At 42.0% G+C, this 19,383-nt stretch overlaps 1 protein-coding gene across 10 annotated transcripts in view; it reads left to right on the forward strand.

Moving 5' to 3' along the window:
• Positions 1–19,383, forward strand: part of LOC121573994 (disks large homolog 2) — a 324,395-nt gene that overhangs the window by 257,612 nt on the left and 47,400 nt on the right. For all 10 annotated transcript variants that reach the window (XM_045222647.1, XM_041886461.2, XM_045222648.1 and 7 more), the window contains 3 exons: positions 5,105–5,164; positions 6,363–6,518; positions 17,486–17,642. In XM_045222647.1, the coding sequence (XP_045078582.1) occupies positions 5,105–5,164; positions 6,363–6,518; positions 17,486–17,642 (373 nt within the window). The remainder of the gene's footprint in view (positions 1–5,104; positions 5,165–6,362; positions 6,519–17,485; positions 17,643–19,383) is intronic.

A 19,383-nucleotide genomic window follows, 5' to 3' on the forward strand; every position in this document is an offset into this window, starting at 1 on the left:
GATGATCCAGAAGAGGATTGGGAGAATGTCAGATGAAACCAAAATAGAACTTTTTGGTAAAAACTCAACTCGTCGTGTTTGGAGGACAAAGAATGCTGAGTTGTATCCAAAGAACACCATACCTACTGTGAAGCATGGGGGTGGAAACATCATGCTTTGGGGCTGTTTTTCTGCAAAGGGACCAGGACGACTGATCCGTGTAAAGGAAAGAATGAATGGGGCCATGTATCGTGAGATTTTGAGTGAAAACCTCCTATCAGCAAGGGCATTGAAGATGAAACGTGGCTGGGTCTTTCAGCATGACAATGATCCCAAACACACCGCCCGGGCAACGAAGGAGTGGCTTCGTAAGAAGCATTTCAAGGTCCTGGAGTGGCCTAGCCAGTCTCCAGATCTCAACCCCATAGAAAATCTTTGGAGGGAGTTGAAAGTCTGTGTTGCCCAGCGACAGCCCCAAAACATCACTGCTCTAGTGAAGATCTGCATGGAGGAATGGGCCAAAATACCAGCAACAGTGTGTGAAAACCTTGTGAAGACTTACAGAAAACGTTTGACCTGTGTCATTGCCAACAAAGGGTATATAACAAAGTATTGAGAAAGGTTTGCACACACTGCAGCAGGGATTTTGGCCCACTCCTCCATACAGACCTTCTCCAGATCCTTCAGGTTTCGGGGCTGTCGCTGGGCAATATGGACTTTCAGCTCCCTCCAAAGATTTTCTATTGGGTTCAGGTCTGGAGACTGGCTAGGCCACTCCAGGACCTTGAGATGCTTCTTACGGAGCCACTCCTTAGTTGCCCTGGCTGTGTGTTTCAGGTCGTTGTCATGCTGGAAGACGCAGCCACGACCCATCTTCAATGCTCTTACTGAGGGAAGGAGGTTGTTGGCCAAGATCTCGCGATACATGGCCCCATCCATCCTCCCCTCAATACGGTGCAGTCGTCCTGTCCCCTTTGCAGAAAAGCATCCCCAAAGAATGATGTTTCCACCTCCATGCTTCACGGTTGGGATGGTGTTCTTGGGGTTGTACTCATCCTTCTTCTTCCTCCAAACACGGCGAGTGGAGTTTAGAACAAAAAGCTCTATTTTTGTCTCATCAGACCACATGACCGTCTCCCATTCCTCCTCTGGATCATCCAGATGGTCATTGGCAAACTTCAGACGGGCCTGGACATGCGCTGGCTTGAGCAGGGGGACCTTGTGTACGCTGCAGGATTTTAATCCATGACGGCGTAGTGTGTTACTAATGGTTTTCTTTGAGACTGTGGTCCCAGCTCTCTTCAGGTCATTGACCAGGTCCTGCTGTGGAGTTCTGGGCTGATCCCTCACCTTCCTCATGATCATTGATGCCCCACAAGGTGAGATCTTGCATGGAGCCCCAGACCGAGGGTGATTGACCGTCATCTTGAACTTCTTCCATTTTCTAATAATTGCGCCAACAGTTGTTGCCTTCTCACCAAGCTGCTTGCCTATTGTCCTGTAGCCCATCCCAGCCTTGTGCAGGTCTACAATTTTATCCCTGATGTCCTTACACTTCCATTTTCTAATAATTGCGCCAACAGTTGTTGCCTTCTCACCAAGCTGCTTGCCTATTGTCCTGTAGCCCATCCCAGCCTTGTGCAGGTCTACAATTTTATCCCTGATGTCCTTACACAGCTCTCTGGTCTTGGCCATTGTGGAGAGGTTGGAGTCTGTTTGATTGAGTGTGCGGACAGGTGTCTTTTATACAGGTAACGAGTTCAAACAGGTGCAGTTAATACAGGTAATGAGTGGAGAACAGGAGGGCTTCTTAAAGAAAAACTAACAGGTCTGTGAGAGCCGGAATTCTTACTGGTTGGTAGGTGATCAAATACTTATGTCATGCAATAAAATGCAAATTAATTACTTAAAAATCATAGAATGTGATTTTCTGGATTTTTGTTTTTGATTCCGTCTCTCACAGTTGAAGTGTACCTATGATAAATATTACAGACCTCTACATGCTTTGTAAGTAGGAAAACCTGCAAAATCGGCAGTGTATCAAATACTTGTTCTCCCCACTGTGTATGTGTATATATATATATATATATATATATATATATATATATATATATATATATATATATACTTATTTTTTTGTTCTTTAATTTTAAAATGTATATTTAATCTTACAATAATTTGTATGATCTTCTGATTTCATCTCTTCAGTTTGTATTGGAAAGAGAAGGGTTTTCTTTGGTGGTCTCTGGGTTTAACCTCATAGTCATTGTATCATTTCAAAATCTAAAGATGTGGAATACAGAGCCAAACAACAAAACATTTGTCACTGTCCCAATACTTTTGGAGCTCACTGTATGTGCTGCAGGCTGCGGAGATACCAGCTAGACCAGCCTCAGCCACAGGATAGCGTATCTCAACTGCATCTGCAGTCAGTGTCACTATCTCTGCTCTGTTGTCATTAGATTAGACAAACAATACTTGCAATAGCAGTGTTACTGTAAAGCACAACATGCAATCTACGTGTGGCCTACAAAGACGGTGAATGGGCCTCAAATGTATGTATCTGTGATACATTAGACATTTAAGTTTGTTTGATTTCAATATTTCATAAAAGCTAGCTACAGAAGTAGCTGAAGAGTGGTTGTAGTCAGTTTAACTGCGGCTTTAAGGTACCTTACTCTCATGACACAAGAGGCAGTTAAAAACAATGAGCTGCTGCGCTTGAATGGGTAAAAACGATAAGGCTGTGGAGACTTAGTATAAAGGTGCTCTTTAAGAGAGGTAGTCTATGGACTGGGAAGAATTGGGATTATTGTCACCATTCGGTAAATGGAAAATGTTGAAAAATAATTTAGAATTTATAGTGGGGCTTCCATCAAGGAAGTCTTGAAGAATGAAGGCATCCTTCATTGTGTCTTGATAGGAAGTATTCCCCACTATTCATTTTCTACAAGAGGAAGCAAACTGGGAGCTATGATCGGATCGTGTTTCATCAAAAAAGCTCAGAAGTGAGCTAGAGAGCGCAGGAACGTAGCAGCAGGAGGAGAGCGAGATCTGGGTCTGTGCTGTACTGCGGCATGCTCAGAGCTGTGGCCAAGTAGAGGCATCACGAGCCTGGGCCATGCGACACAAAGTGGGGGTAGTAGGGGGCGGAAGGGGGTGGGGTGGTGAGGTGGCGTAGTATGGGGAGAGATGGAAAGTGGGCCACAGAGCTTACATCCAACCACACGGATTTAATCTGCAGGAGCAAAAAGAATGGCTAATGCAACCCTGCAACCAACGGAGCATCACACACACACACACTTATACATTGTGAATTATATGTGTATGTTTGTGCACTCCACAACAACTTTCTTAATAGTAATGCACATAAAGTGTATTAGATAATCCCCTCAAAATTAAAAAAATAAACGGCACACAAACATGCATAGAAATTCTCACATAATGGACAAGTACTGCACTCATTACTGATTTGATCGCTCACTCACTCATTACATTAGTTCAACGTAAGGTGCTACATTATTGAGCCATATCAATCATGAACCTTTCGCAATGAGGAATTAGGCACATGGTGGTCCTGTTTATAGTCTCTATTGTAAGGAATGTATTTGTTTATCAAATCCAGCATTTCTCCCTGATCAAACACTTTGTGCCATCCTATGTAGCATGCCCCCAACTGTTTGTTGTGTCAAAGACAAAAAAACACATGTGCATGCTCTATTTCTCCATTTGGCTTTTATGCTAAATGCCTACAAAGAACAGTACCAGTCAAAAGTTTGGACATCCCTACTCATTCAAGGGTTTTTCTTTATTTTTTACTATTTTATACATTGTAGAATAATAGGGAAGACATCAAAACTATGAAAGAACACATATGGAATCATGTAGTAACCAAAAAAGTGTTAAACAAATCAAAATATATTTTATATTTGAGATTCTTCAAATAGCCACCATTAGCCTTTATGACAGCTTTGCACACTCTTGGCCTTCTCTCAACTAGCTTCACCTGGAATGCTTTTCCAACAGTCTTGAAGGAGTTCACACATATGCTGAGCACTTGTTGGCTGCTTTTCCTTCACTCTGCCGTCCGACTCATCCCAAACATCTCAATTGGGTTGAGGTCGGGGGATTGTGGAGGCCAGGTCATCTGATGCAGCACTCCATCACTCTCCTTCTTGGATTAATAGCCCCTACACTGCCTGGAGGTGTGTTGGGTCATTGTCCTGTCAAAAAACAAATGATAGTCCCTCTAAACCCAAATCAGATGGGATGGCGAATCGCTGCAGAATGCTGTGGTAGCCATGCTGGTTAAGTGTGCCTTGAATTCTAAATAAATCACAGACAGTGTCACCAGCAAAGCACCCCCACACCATAACACCTCCTCCTCCATGCTTTACGGTGGGAACTACGCATGCGGAGATCATCCGTTCACCCACACGGCATCTCACAAAGACACAGCGGTTGGAACCAAAAATCTCAAATTTGGACTCCAGGCCAAAGGACAAATTTCCACCAGTCTTATGTCCATTGCTCGTGTTTCTTGGCCCAAGCAGGTCTCTTCTTCTTATTGGTGTCCTTTTAGTAGTGGTTTCTTTGCAGCAATTCCACCATGAAGGCCTGATTCACACAGTCCCCTCTGAACAGTTGATGTTGAGATGTGTCTGTGAGAAAGAAAGAAATCTCACAAATTAACTTTTAAGAAGGCACACCTGTTAATTGAAATGCATTCCAGGTAACTACCTCATGAAGCTGGTTGAGAGAATGCCAAGAGTGTGCAAAGCTGTCATCAAGGCAAAGGGTGGCTATTTTGAAAAATCTCAAATATATTTTGATTTGTTTAATACTTTTTTGGTTACTACATGATTCCATATGTGTTATTTAATAGTTTTGATGTCTTCACTATTATTCTACAATGTAAAAATAAAGAAAAACCCTTGAATGAGTAGGTGTGTCCAAACTTTTGACTGGTAGTGTATATTTTAAATATAAAGCTTTGGTATTCGTAATTCTAATCCATAAAACCAAGTAAAATCTGATCCTTTTTGCAGTTTTCCTTCGTATTGCCACTCTGATTCTGACTCTGTTATTGCACTTCCTTTATTGGTCTCATCTCTTCCCCAATCAGAAATGCCTCAATAGATGACGGGGAGGGTCACAGGTTTGAGTCGCAGCACTTCCAGTTGAGGTGAGACATTTCAAAATGGCTGCTGACCCTCATGTTTGTCCTCCCATTCCATCTGTGATACATTGTTGTCCTCATTTTGTCCTCTAATGCAAGACCGCATATACAGTGGGTAACATATATTTCTGTGTGCAAAATAATAGTGCAAAAATTACCAATAAACCTAATCTGTCAGTGATTTAATTTGAAACTTTTCTTCAACAATATGCGTTATAAAGAGGCGGCTATTTATGTATTGCTCAGTTTCCTAAGCTCAAGTATATAAAAAAAAATGTAATTTATGTGTGCTGTCTGAATATGCATCCCTGTTACAGTTATCATATCAGTGTTTCCTTTCAAAGGGCCGTAAAAGGGCTTTAGTGATGTAAGTAAGTAGCCTTGCACGAGCTAGCAGGAATGGCTCATAGGTACAGAAGCCTATCTCCTGTGCCTGTAGTAGCTTTTTATACCATTACACCCCCTGAACAGGACACTAGTCTATTGGAGGTCCTTACCCTCAATCTATCTCCTTAATGCTGAGTGCCAAGCAGAGATGCATTGGGTCCCATTTTTTTGTCTTTGGTATGACTCGGCCGGGGATCGAACACCCAACCTTCCCATCACAGGGCGGACACTCTAACCACAAATAAATGAAGCTTAAAGATTTTCAGATTGTTCAGTAATTAATATAGATTTTAGTTCCCAATATGTTGTCACCAGACACCACCCCATACAGATGTTAGTAGGCTTTTCTTTCCTGGTACTATCATGGTGCAAATCACTTTGTTTCATACAAAAAAAAAGTTTGGACCTTTTTGCTTAATCTCAAAGATAAAGCAGATGGAAAACTCACTGGAGCGCTAATGCTAATGCTAGCTTGTTGTGTAGTGAAGTTCAAACTTGAAACTAGTGAAGTGGAAGACTGCAGGAGGGCTCTCTGTGTCGACAGCATGGTGGGTGGAAGAATGCGGATATTTTTGTGGAATCCAAAATCTATATGAAAAAAATACAGTAGGTGTTTTGCATGTAAAACAACAAAAGCCTGAGTGCACATGTAAATGCTTGATAAACCAACTAAAGGTTGATTTCTTCCTTTTCCACTCCCATAACATAGGTGTTGTCTGTCTGTCTATCTGTCTCTCTCTCTTTCTCTCTGTCTGTCTGTCTGTCTGCTTCTACTCTCTGTACTAACCACTCTCTCTGCTCTATTCTCCTACCCCAGGCCTCCTGAACCAGTTTACAGCACTGTGAACAAACTGTGTGACAAAACACCTTCTCCCCGCCGCTATTCCCCCATGGAGTGCGACAAAAGCCTCCTCCACTCCATACCCTTCCCTCACTATCACTTAGGCCTGCTTCCTGACTCCGAGATCACCAGGTATTCTACCCGCTGCATGACATAGCTTTGCAATGTATTGCATGGCATGGCATGGCATGCCCTTACTCTCTTCCTGTCCTCACACACTCACTCGTTCCAAATGGTCTCGCTCTTCTAAGCCTGCATGCCTCTCCTACCTCTCTATCCATGTCCCTACTCTCTTCCTATCCTCACTTTCTCACTCGTTCTCAAAGGTCTCGCTCTTCGTAAGCCTGCATGCCTCTCCTCCCTTGGGCTCCCTCTCAATCCAGGGGGTCTGATCCAGTCCAAACCTGCTTGCCTTATCTTTCACAAACACATTTTGACTTTTTTCCCTCCCGAGGTCAGGCAATGTTGTTATAAGTGAATGTATTTTCTCTGAAAGCATCACGGTATTCTGTAAATGTGGTTTTAAAAGTGGTATGTTGAAGCCTATAGCAACTACTCAGACACACTCAAACACAATCAAACACACTAAATGCATTCACACTTTTTGTGAAGCCGGTGGTTGGTGTGATCGCAGTGTTAAGGGGCAAGTGGTGATTTCACTGGTCATAGATATTAGATATACATATCATATTGCTTGACAATATATCTATTTCTTAGCTCTCCCTGATCACATTGTAGTTGAACCCCCAAGCTCTATTTCCCTTCTGGATCAGGATGGCCTCCACCTTCGTTAATGTTTGCTTGCTTTTTTAGAATTTCAATTATCTGCATTATGTTATGAAAACTAAAGTAGTTCCTAATTGGCCTCCGTGGGAGTTACAATAATAATAACAATAATAATAGACATATTATTACATCAACAAGAAAAGCAGTAGACTCTTTTTGCATCAATTGAAATATAGGTATTGAGAGTCCACTTTATATGATAATTATCAAGATTCCGTTAGTGGTAAGCATACAATTGTTTGTACTTTATTGATTGTTTTCTCTTTCTCCTAGTAATAGCACTTTGTCATCTTTTATCTTGTTTGTGCAGGGCTTATTTATTATTTCAGCTTGTTTATCATTTATGCATGAGCAGCGTATCTGTGAATACAATCAGAAGAACTGGGGAGTGTGATGGCAACCATGAATAAGGCATGAGGTGTTAAAGTGCATGCTATTCGGACCAGATTAGTTCAACTGTGCGTCATCCATATTGTTCAATTTGGACCAACCTAATGCAATACGAACAGAATACAAGATGCATTGAAGGTTAAGACATTTAAAGGATCACTTTACTCAATAAAACATATTTTGTATTTTGTTCATTAGTCCAGTGTTGATATGGTCCCCAAAAATGGTGCAGGCCAGCAGTAAAGTTTTCAAGATAGAGCACTTTCAGTAAAAAAGTGACGTAACAAAAATAAAATGCATTTAGCATCATCATCATTTTGCTTGTTAGATCAGTATTAATGAAATGGTGTTGTGCGCATGTGGCAGCAATGCTGGGCTGTTTCACAAAGGAGAGGTAGAGCAGGGTTTGTTTTGTATTAGGTCAAAATCAAACTTACAAGCGATATTTCAAACTGTGCTGACACTTATGAAGACATTGATGTAGGTATTTGACAAAGGTTTACATTAAAATGGAGTAGTCTGCTGTTTTATTTGCTGTTGAAGAGTCATCCAGTTGAAGCACACTTCTGTAAGTCTTATTTTTTTATTTTTTTTATTTCACATTTATTTAACCAGGTAAGCCAGTTGAGAACAAGTTCTCATTTACAACTACGACCTGGCCAAGATAAAGCAAAGCAGTGCGATTAAAAACAACACAGAGTTACATATGGGGTAAAACAAAACATAAAGTCAAAAATACAACAGAAAATAGTTGCCAAATAGGAAGCCGATTCTAGATTTAACTTTGGATTGGAGATTCTTAATGTGAGTCTGGAAGGAGAGTTTACAGTCTAACCCGACACCTAGGTATTTGTAGTTGTCCACATACTCTAGGTCAGACCCGCCGAGAGTAGTGATTCTAGTCGGGTGGGCGGGTGCAAGCAGCGTTCGGTTGAAGAGCATGCATTTAGTTTTACTAGTGTTTAAGAGCAGTCGGAGGCTACGGAAGGAGTGTTGTATGGCGTTGAAGCTCGTTTGGAGGTTTGTTAACACAGTGTCCAATGAAGGGCCAGATGTATACAAAATGGTGTCGTCTGCGTAGAGGTGGATCTGAGAGTCACCAGCAGCAAGAGCGACATTATTGATATACACTGAGAAAAGAGTCGGCCCATGAATTGAACCCTGTGGCACCCCCATAGAGACTGCCATAGGTCCAGACAACAGGCCCTCCGATTTGACACATTGAACTCTATCTGAGAAGTAGTTGGTGAACCAGGCGAGGCAGTCATTTGAGAAACCAAGGCTATTTAGTCTGCCAATAAGAATGTGGTGGTTGACAGAGTCGAAAGCCTTTGCCAGATCGATGAAGACGGCTGCACAGTACTGACTATTATCGATTGCGGTTATAATATCGTTTAGGACCTTGAGCGTGGCTGAGGTGTACCCATGACCAGCTCGGAAACCGGATTGCATAGCGGAGAAGGTACGGTGGGATTCGAAATGGTCGGTGATCTGTTTGTTAACTTGGCTTTCAAAAACTTTCGAAAGGCAGGGCAGGATGGATATAGGTCTGTAACAGTTTGGATCTAGAGTGTCACCCCCTTTGAAGAGGGGGATGACCGCGGCAGCATTCCAATCTCTGGGGATCTCAGACGTTATGAAAGAGAGGTTGAACAGGCTAGTAATAGGGGTTGCGACAATTTCGGCGGCTAGTTTTAGAAAGAAAGGGTCCAGATTGTCTAGCCCAGATGATTTGTAGGGGTCCAGATTTTGTAGCTTTTTCAGAACATCAGCTGTCTGAATTTGTGTGAAGGAGAAGCGGGGGGGGCATGGGCAAGTTGCAGCGGAGGGTGCAGAGCTGGTGGCCGGGGTAGTGGTAGCCAGGTGGAAAGCATGGCCAGCCGTAGCAAAATGCTTGTTGAAATTCTCGATTATTGTAGATTTATCGGTGGTGATAGTGTTTCCTAGCCTCAGTGCAGTGGGCAACTGGGAGGAAGTGCTCTTATTCTCCATGTACTTTAAAGTGTCCCAAAACTTTTTGGGGTTAGTGCTACAGGATGCAAATTTCTGTTTGAAAAAGTTAGCCTTCGCTTTCCTAACTGCTTGTGTATATTGGTTCCTAACTTCCCTGAAAAGTTGCATATCGCGGGGGCTATTTGATGCTAATGCAGTACGCCACAGGATGTTTTTGTGCTGGTCAAGGGCAGTCAAGTCTGAGGAGAACCAGGGGCTATATCTGTTCTTAGTTCTGTATTTTTTGAATGGGTTATGTTTATTTAAGATTGAGAGGAAATTACTTTTAAAGAACAACCAGGCATCCTCTACTGACGGAATGAGATCTATATCCATCCAGGATACCTGGGCCAGGTCAATTAGGAAGGCCTGCTTGCTAAAGTGTTTTAGGGAGCGTTTGACAGTGATGAGGGGTGGTCGTTTGACCGCGGACCCGTTACGGACGCAGGCAATAAGGCAGTGATCGCTGAGATCCTGGTTGAAGACAGCGGAGGTGTATTTAGAGGGTAAGTTAGTCAGGATGATATCTATGAGGGTACCCATGTTTACGGATTTAGGGTTGTACCTGGTAGGTTCGTTCATAAGACTTTATCAGTATAAATATGATTTTGTAAATCGGATTATTGTTTTTTTTTCAACCATTTGTCAGAATATTGCTTCTCTTGGTTTCAATCTGTGCCATTTGTATCATGCCACATAAATGCTTCTCTGGCCTAAAATGACAAGTAGGGATGGAATGATCTTCATAGATTCGTTCTGGATGTGCCGACTGAAATTGAATTCATTTAGATGACTTTCCCTATGCTTGATGTGTCTGACATGTCAAACACTGGTTACTGAGATGCATAAGAGAACCATTAAATGTGGTATTCAATAAGCCTTTATTGATAGCTCAAGTGTAGCTGACAGAATGTGTTGATGTACTGTAGGGTGAAGCTGCCCTTAGACGCTGATCTTGGGTCAGTTTGGCATTTTCCCAACTAATAGTTAAGGTTAGGATTAGGGGAGGGGAACCTGATCCTAGATCTCTAACTAGGGGAAACTTCACCCCGGAGCCAATCTCAGGCTGAGAGTTTGTTAGTCCACTTGACCTTAATAATAATAATAATGTTTTTATTAGCTATTTTTATGTTTTAATAAGGAGCCTTAGCTACTGTCTCCTTTTACAAAAATGTAGTAAAAGCCTCACAATCAGAATACCAGAACATATTAGTATTTAATATAACTACTTTGTCTGAACCCTAATTAACTAGAAGGCAGTGTGTTTACAGTGGTTACGTCCCAAATGGCATCCTATTCCGTATATAGTGCACTACTTTTGACCAGGGCCTATAGGGCTCTGGTCAAAAGTAATACCCTATGTAGGAAATAAGGTGTGCTTTTGGATTGCCTTGTCTCCATGTTTATTTGCATTCCCTCTATTGTGAGCCGAGTGCACTGCCACTTCCATTCTCCTAATGAAATTACAACCTTAGAAAGCTGTGCTATTGTGAGGTGACTTCTTAGAGGGAGCAGGAAATAATCAAACTGTCTCTTTAAAACCTACTCTAGAATGCAAGAGGGTGTACAGTTCCAAGCATTTCTCAAAGGATTCTGTTTTCATTTCTCATTCTGCTGTAAATTGAGTAAGTTGAGTGAGAAAACACAAGTACTTAGAGCATCTCAACATGGTTATGTTCTATGCACAGTCTTGTTTTCTCTATCAAAACTCAAATGGAAACCATGCAACGTTATTTTGACCAGCGTTGACATCGCTTTGCTGTATAAAGTAGTCACACTTATGCAGCCGTGGTTATAATGAGTTATATTCTTCAAGAATCAATGTGTAAATATCAAAAATTTAAATGACCATTGAACAGATCCCGGATTGTACCTTTCAATTCTTGGACCTCAACATAAAAACGGAATTCTAGTTGACTCCCTCATGCCTTGTGCTAGCTTGCTCCACAATATAACTGATTACTACTTAATGCTCACTGACTGTGGCTATCGCTTTCTCAATTCAATGGGCTTTATTGGCATGGGAAATGTATTGTATTGCCAAAGCAAGTGAAATGTGAAAAAATACATCTCTCTCTCTCGATGCCCACCCACAGTCAATCTCACAATTTCAATTTCTAAACTTTATTGTGCGATTGCTGTATAGTGGTGACCCAACATTGAGTTATATATCCATCAGAATTGCTATTTTTCACTTATTACACTAAGGTTATACAGTATATCTGACCAATTAACATTAGTTAACTGTTGCAGGAAGGTTGAAAATAAAAGTTCTGGACAGTTGAAATGTTGAAGTAAAGAACATTAGATATGCTCTGTAACCTACCCAACTGTCTATTCAAAACGGCAGTTTGCTTCTCACTTTCATGGCATTCTCCCTACGACATTTTCATATTTTAACACTTAAATATCAAAGGACCTGCATGAGTACAAAGATTCTGGGAGAGCCTAACAAAATCTGACATTAAATAATGAGGCAAGAAGAGAGCGGCATATCATGGAGCATGCTTAATGCAGTGGCGGAATTGGTTGTCTGAGCTTATCCAGAGAGAGGTGGAATTCACAATGAACTTTCACTGTTTTCTCGTTCGCCCACAGGATTACGGTGAGATGCCTGTGGTTGCCTTGGTGCCGCAGATGTTGATTAGCTATCGCTGGTGTGCTGAATCGATATTACTGAACCACGTTAGCATTAGCATTTTGACTGTAGGCTACCTCCCTGCATCCTAGCCTAGAATGGCCTCCGGTGGGCCTCCAGCTGCCTGACCGTTCCTCTCTCCATATCAATGGGTTTCAGCTGGCTGTGTTGCTGTCACAGGGGGGCCTTTGGGGACACTGAGAGGGCAAGGGCCCACTCTAATGAGTTATTAACAAGCCTGGCTTAAATACCATGTGTATTCTCTCAGAAGCATAATGTAATCAGCGTCGTATTCACTAGAAACCAGCCGAAACAGGAAGGAGTACCTGAACTTGTCCAATAACAATCTCTCATTTTAATGCATCTCAATAGCCTTTAAAAAGGGTGCGTCAACATTTACATTTAAATCATTTAGCAGATACTCTTATCCAGAGCGACTTACAAATTGGTGCATTCAACTTAGGATAGCCAGTGGGACAACCACTTTTTATTTTATTTATTTTTTTTGTGGGGGAGGGGTAGAAGGATTACTTTTATACTATTCCAGGTATTCCTTAAAGAGGTAGGGTTTCAAGTGTCTCCGGAAGGCGGTCAGTGACTCCGCTGTCCTGGCGTCGTGGGGGAGCTTGTTCCACCATTGGAACTGTGCTTCGTAGAGGTAGGGGGGCTAGCAGGCCAGAGGTGGATGAATGTAGTGCCCTCGTTTGGGTGTAGGGTCTGATCAGAGCCTGAAGGTAAGGAGGTGCCATTCGCTTCACAGCTCCGTCAACCGTGCCTTTTCCTCCCACGCACCACACCTATGGAACTCCCTTTCAGATAATCTCCAAGCTGTTCAGACTGTTGGAGCTTTTAAGGCAGGCCTTAAGACTCATCTCTATCAACTGGCCAATCTTCCTCCTAGACATTGATTGTTGCTTTCATGATATGGTCAGATATACAGTCAGGTCCATAAATATTTGGACATTGACCAAATGATTATTATGTTAGCTGTCTACCACAGCATATTGGAGTTGAAATTAAATAATGAATATGAGCTGAAAGTGCAGACTTTCAGCTTTAATTTGAGGGTATTTACATCCTAATCGGGTGAACGGTGTTGGAATTACAGCACTTTTTATATGTGGTCCCCCCCTTTTTAAGGGACCAAAAGTAATTGGACAATTGGCTGCTCAGCTGTTCCATGGCCAGGTGTGTGTTATTCCCTCATTAGTTCATTTACAAGTAAGCAGATAAAAGGTCTAGAGTTGATTTCAAGTGTGGCATTTGCATTTGGAATCTGTTGCTGTTAATCCTCAATATGTCAAGCTGTCACTGTCAGTGAAGCAAGCCATCATTAGACTGAAAAATAAAAACAAACCCATCAGAGAGATAGCAAAAACATTAGGTGTGACCAGATCAACTATATGGTACATTCTTAAAAAGAAAGAACACACTGGTGAGCTCAGGAACACCAAAAGGCATGGAAGACCATGGAAAACAACTGTGGTGGATGACAGAATCATTCTTTCCCTGGTGAAAACCCCTTCACAACAGTTGGCCAGATCAAGAACACCCTCCAGGAGGTAGGCGTATCTGTGTCAAAGTCAACAATCAAGAGAAGACTTCACCAGAGTAAATACGGAGGGTTTACAACAAGATGTAAACCTCGGTAAGCCTCAAAAACAGGAAGACCAGATTAGAGTTTGCCAAAAAACATCTAAAAAAGCTTGTACAGTTCTGGAACAACATTCTATGGACAGATGAGACAAATATCAACTTGTACCAGAATGATGGGAAGAGAAGAGTATGGAGAAGGGAAGGAACTGCTCATGATCCGAAGCATACCACCTCATCTGTGAAGTATGGTGGAGGTAATGTAATGGCGTGGGAATGTATTGCTGCCAGTGGAACTGGTTCCCTTGTATTTATTGATGATGTGACTGCTGACAAAAGCAGCAGGATGAATTCTGAAGTGTTTAGGGCTATATTATCTGCTCAGATTCAACCAAATGCTTCAAAACTCATTGGACAGCGCTTCACTGTGCAGATGAACAATGACCCGAAGCATACTGCGAAAGCAACCCAATACTTTTTTAAGGCAAAGAAGTGGAATGTTATGCAATGGCCAAGTCAATCACCTGACCTGAATCCAATTGAGCATGCATTTCACTTGCTGAAGGCAAAACGCCCCAAGAACAAGCACGAACTGAAGACAGCTGCAGTAAAGGCCTGGCAGAGCATCACCAGGGAAGAAACCCAGCATCTTGTGATGTTTATGGGTTCCAGACTTCAGGCAGGCATTGACTGCAAAGGATTTGCAACCAAGTATTAAAACTCAAAATTTTATTTATGATTATGTTAGTTTGTCAAATTACTTTTGAGCCCCTAAAACTTGGGGGCTATGTAATTCCTACACGGTTCATACAATCATTTTGACAAATCCCTTAGAATAAAGATGAAAGTTTACACTTAAAGCACATCTTGATTGTTTCCTTTCAAATCCATTGTGGTGGCGTACAGAGCCAAAATGATGCAAATTGTGTCACTGTCCAAATACTTATGGACCTGACTGTATTTGTCTATTTTTATTTTATGCACTTTGAGATTATTCTTGTATAATGAAAAGTGCTTTACAAATGTAATACATGTAGTATTATTATTAATGAGAGTGGTGAAAGCAGCTTGTCATTCCTAGCAACGGGGTCAACCATGCTCATTGTCTTAGCTGAGAATGTCTCTCAAATATACACTGGTAGTAGGTGCCAGGCACACCGGTTTGTGTCAAGAACTGCAATGCTGCTGGGTTTTTCGCGCTCAACAATTTTCCATGTGTATCAAGAATGGGCCACTATCCCTGTGGAATGCTTTCGACACCTTGTAGAGTCCATGCCCTAATGAATTGTTAGGAAGGTGTTCTTAATGTTTTGTCTACTCAGTGTATACTCAAAGCTGGTCTAAGCACAGAACATGTATATGTCCCCATTTCCATGGATATACATCCCAACCAATATTATTAGCTACATTAAGAAGATTTCAAATACATGGCTGCATTTCAAGTTCAGTTTAAACTTTTGTGCTACATGAAAGGACATGCAGATGCCATGTGGAGCTTGGTTGCCATCTAGTGTTACATTTTGGAAGCAACGCTCTGTTGGGTGCTTGCAAGTTAAGCCATGCAGACACTGATGGTTGGCCCTGCCCTCAGCTGTATACCAAATCAAGTGGCGGAGACCCCGCTTTGTTCTTTTACTTTACGTGCTGTATTTTGTTTTATAGATGCGCTATTGCAGGGGTATCCAAATCCGAGCCTGAGGGTCCGGATTACTGCTGGTACTGCAGTCCCTGATTAGAGGTAGGGCTGTGATGGTCATGGAATTTTGGATGAAGGTGATTTGTCAGCCAAATGACCGCGGTCACCGTTATAATCGTTCCAGTTTGCTACAACAAGGAGCAACATTGTTTCATCACGTTACCACAGAAACAGACTGACTCGCACGTCATCTTTTTTAATGCCTGGCTTTCCCTTTTTCCGTCAGCTGATCGTTCCACAACACAACATTCTAAAACTGGCTATAGTTTTGCCTCCTCTCCTCCCTCCTGTGGGCTGTTAGATGTAAATCAGGCTTACTTTTACTTTGCTGCTTTTGGGTAAAGTTTTCTGACTTAAATATGAAGTAAAACAAAAAAAATAAAAAATTTAAATAATTATACATATTAAAACGGTTTTGACGGTTATTTTATTGTCTTGACTGTCTACATCCATAATCTATTATCCAATTATCGTGCCAGCCCTAATTAGAAGAAAATAATGAAAGTCAGCAGCGGAAATGGCTTCGAGGTCCAGATTTGAATTTGCCTGCTCTATTGTGTCACTGTTCAGATTTGTGGTAGGCAATGAGAGAATCTCAATTGGTTTGCTCGACTCCTCGCATCCTCTCCTCCGTACTCTCCTCGCCTGCTTTTGAATAAGGTCAAATGTAATCGAGGAGACATCAAAAGATTTTAAAACACTTCTGCGCTAGCAGGTGGGAGAATACTCTTGTGCATCCTCTGCCGAAGTAGGTAATCGAGTAGGATAGCATACTTCTCCGTTCACCTACTAACAAGTTGACACACTCCTCAACCACTTATCGGTTTCCAGGTCACGGAGGAGAGGAGGACACAGGAGTCGAGGAGAGGACAGACTTAACACATTTGAGAATCTCCCCTAAATTGAGAATCGCCCCTTGTATTATAGGAAAACTTACTACAAATCACTGTGCTAGGACAATGTCGTACCCTAACCTTATTTCACAAATTGTTTGAGCCACACCTTGAAAATGTTTGGGTACCACGGCTTTACCCAAGTACTTTAAAGCAGTATTTCACAGATTTTTGACTTCATATTCAAAGGCGACATTTTCACAGATAGTGGTCTGTTGCTGAATATGATGTAAAAAATCTGTGAAGTGTTCCTTTAGTCCTCCAGTAGATGGCAATCTATTGTTATGATGTAACAAGTGGTAGACCTGTCACAACAATCTGTCTAAGGGAACCTACAACCCACAGTGCAGCGCTTTGCAACTAGGTCAGTGGTCATATATGTATCAATTATCTCAGCATAGGAGTGCTGATCTAGGATCAGTTTTACCATTTTAGATCACAATGAATAAGATTACATGGGACATTGTCCTAGATCAGAACTCCTACTCTGAGACTCATTGCTATCTATCCCTATAGCTTGATTTCCAGACTTGATCTGTAGACTCCTACTGTTCTCAAGCAACTCAAAAAGACACCCGGCAAGGGACTCAGAACCTTCTAGCTCTACTTGACATACATTATTAACTAGATAATTTTGTTGGTTTGACAGCGACAGTGCTCCCTTCAGAGTAGATTGGTGGCACTATAGGGAAAGTAAGTCTCATCTTCTCCATTGAAGAAGGTGTCCTCAATGTCCTGATTGCTATTTGACTTTAGTCCAGTGGGAGCTGGTGGCAGATGCTAGCTCTCGGTCTTCTACGTGTGTGTGAATGTGTGTGTGTGCCTGCCTGCGTGCGTGCATACATGCACACTTGTGACCTCACGCTCATGTGCAGGCTCCTCGTCTCCAGGAAACCAGTCAGAAATGGGACAATGATTTAAGTAGAGCACAATGCCCCTTTGGGCCTCTGCCATCTCTGTAGTGTGCCTGGGCGCGCTCTACGTGCCCACGCATCTATCTGCTTGTGTGTGTGGTTCTCTTTCTTCTCTTCTCTCCCGGACGGACAGTCAAGATGCTAAGCCCCTCGGACTCAGATGCTGAGCTGATGTACTATCTGACCTGTTTGTACAGGGAACCCAGAAAGATGGTCCTCCATAAGGGCTCCACGGGCCTGGGATTCAACATCGTGGGCGGGGAGGACGGAGAGGGCATCTTTGTCTCCTTCATCCTGGCGGGAGGGCCCGCTGACCTAAGCGGAGAGCTGCGAAGGGGAGACCAGATCCTGTCGGTGAGTTTACCCCCACAGGCGCACATAATGAAGTATATATTTATGCTGGTAATGTTTCTACATACACACACAGGTATGTACATGTACTGTATTTGGCAGTATACTGAGAGGTTTGAGAACAAGATTATACTCCTGAGATGTCCCCTGTAGCTCAGTTGGTAGAGCATGGCGCTTGCAACGCCAGGGTTGTGGGTTTGTTTCCCACGGGGTATGCACTCACTAACTGTAAGTCGCTCTGAATAAGAGTGTCTGCTAAATGACTAAAATGTAAATGTAATGTCCCATTTTCAAGATTGTCCTGAGAAACAGTTACAGTAGAAATGTACCTATACTGTACATGTAGACACACACATACAGTAGACACACACATACAGTAGACACACACATACAGTAGACACACACATACAGTATATACATGTGGGTGCAAACGCATGCAGGCATTGTATATCTGTAGCCTTTGAGCCTGTAAATGAACAACATGTTGACCAACAATTCCAATGTTTTTTGTCTCATTACTCATACGTATAAAAAAAAAAAAACATGGTATCATTATTTATTAATTTTACCTTGATGACCCTGTTAATTTGATTTGATAATTTCACTATTTGTGGATTATTTACAAAACATTAGGAACATCTGTTCTTTCCATGACATAGACTGACCAGGTGAAAGCTATGATCCCTTATTAATATGCCATTTAGCAGACACTTTTATCCAAAGCGACTTACAGTTATGCGTGCATAAATTTTTTGTGTATGGGTGGTCCCGGGGATCGAACCCACTACCCTGGCGTTACAAGCGCCGTGCTCTACCAGCTGAGCTACAGCGGACCACTATTGATGTCACTTGTTAAATCCACTTCAATCAATGTAGATGAAGGGGAGGAGACAGGTTAAAGAGTGATTTTTAAGCCTTGAGACATGGATTGTGTATGTGTGCCATTCAGAGGGTGAATAGGCAAGACAAAAGATTAAAGTGCCTTTGAACAGGGTATGGTTGTAGGTGCCAGGCGCACCGGTTTGTGTCAAGAACTGCAATGCTGCTGGGTTTTTCACACTCAACAGTTTCCTGTGTGTATCAAGAATGGTCCAACACCCAAAGGACATCCAGCCCACTTGACACAACTGTGGGAATTATTGGAGTCAACATGTGCTTGCATCCCTGTGGAACGCTTTCAACACCTTGTAGAGTCAATGCCCCGACTAATTGAGTCTGTTCTGAGGGCAAAAGGGGATGCAACTCAATTTTAGGAAGGTGTTCCTAATGTTTTGAAACACCCAGCAGCGTTGCAGTTCATGACACACTTTTTTGAAATAAATATATTTTCACAAATGTAGTGCCCTGGGCCTTTACTAGTATTAACGGACTGAAATAGATGTCTGTCATTTTTATTTTCAGCATCTCTGATTTGCTATTGCAGGATTCAATAGTTGGAATTGTAAGAGTTGTTGCCCTGTCCCTTTCTCTACGATTGTCATTCTAATAGAATCCAGAAAGAACAAAACCCTGTCCTCAAACATTTACATCAAAAGGTGCAAAGTTATGGGCAAAGACACAAAACATCCACATCATTTTGAGCCTGTAATCGAACCCACAATTGCTGATGCTCCAGATACTCAACTAGTCTCAAGAAGGCCAGTTTTTTATTGCTTCTTTTAATCAGCACAACAGTTTTCAGCTGTGCTAACATAATTTGCCTTTTAAAATGATAAACTTGGATTGGCAAACACAACGTGCCATT

The sequence above is a fragment of the Coregonus clupeaformis genome, chromosome 9 (assembly GCF_020615455.1).
Source record: "Coregonus clupeaformis isolate EN_2021a chromosome 9, ASM2061545v1, whole genome shotgun sequence".
In the NCBI taxonomy this organism is placed as follows: domain Eukaryota; kingdom Metazoa; phylum Chordata; class Actinopteri; order Salmoniformes; family Salmonidae; genus Coregonus; species Coregonus clupeaformis.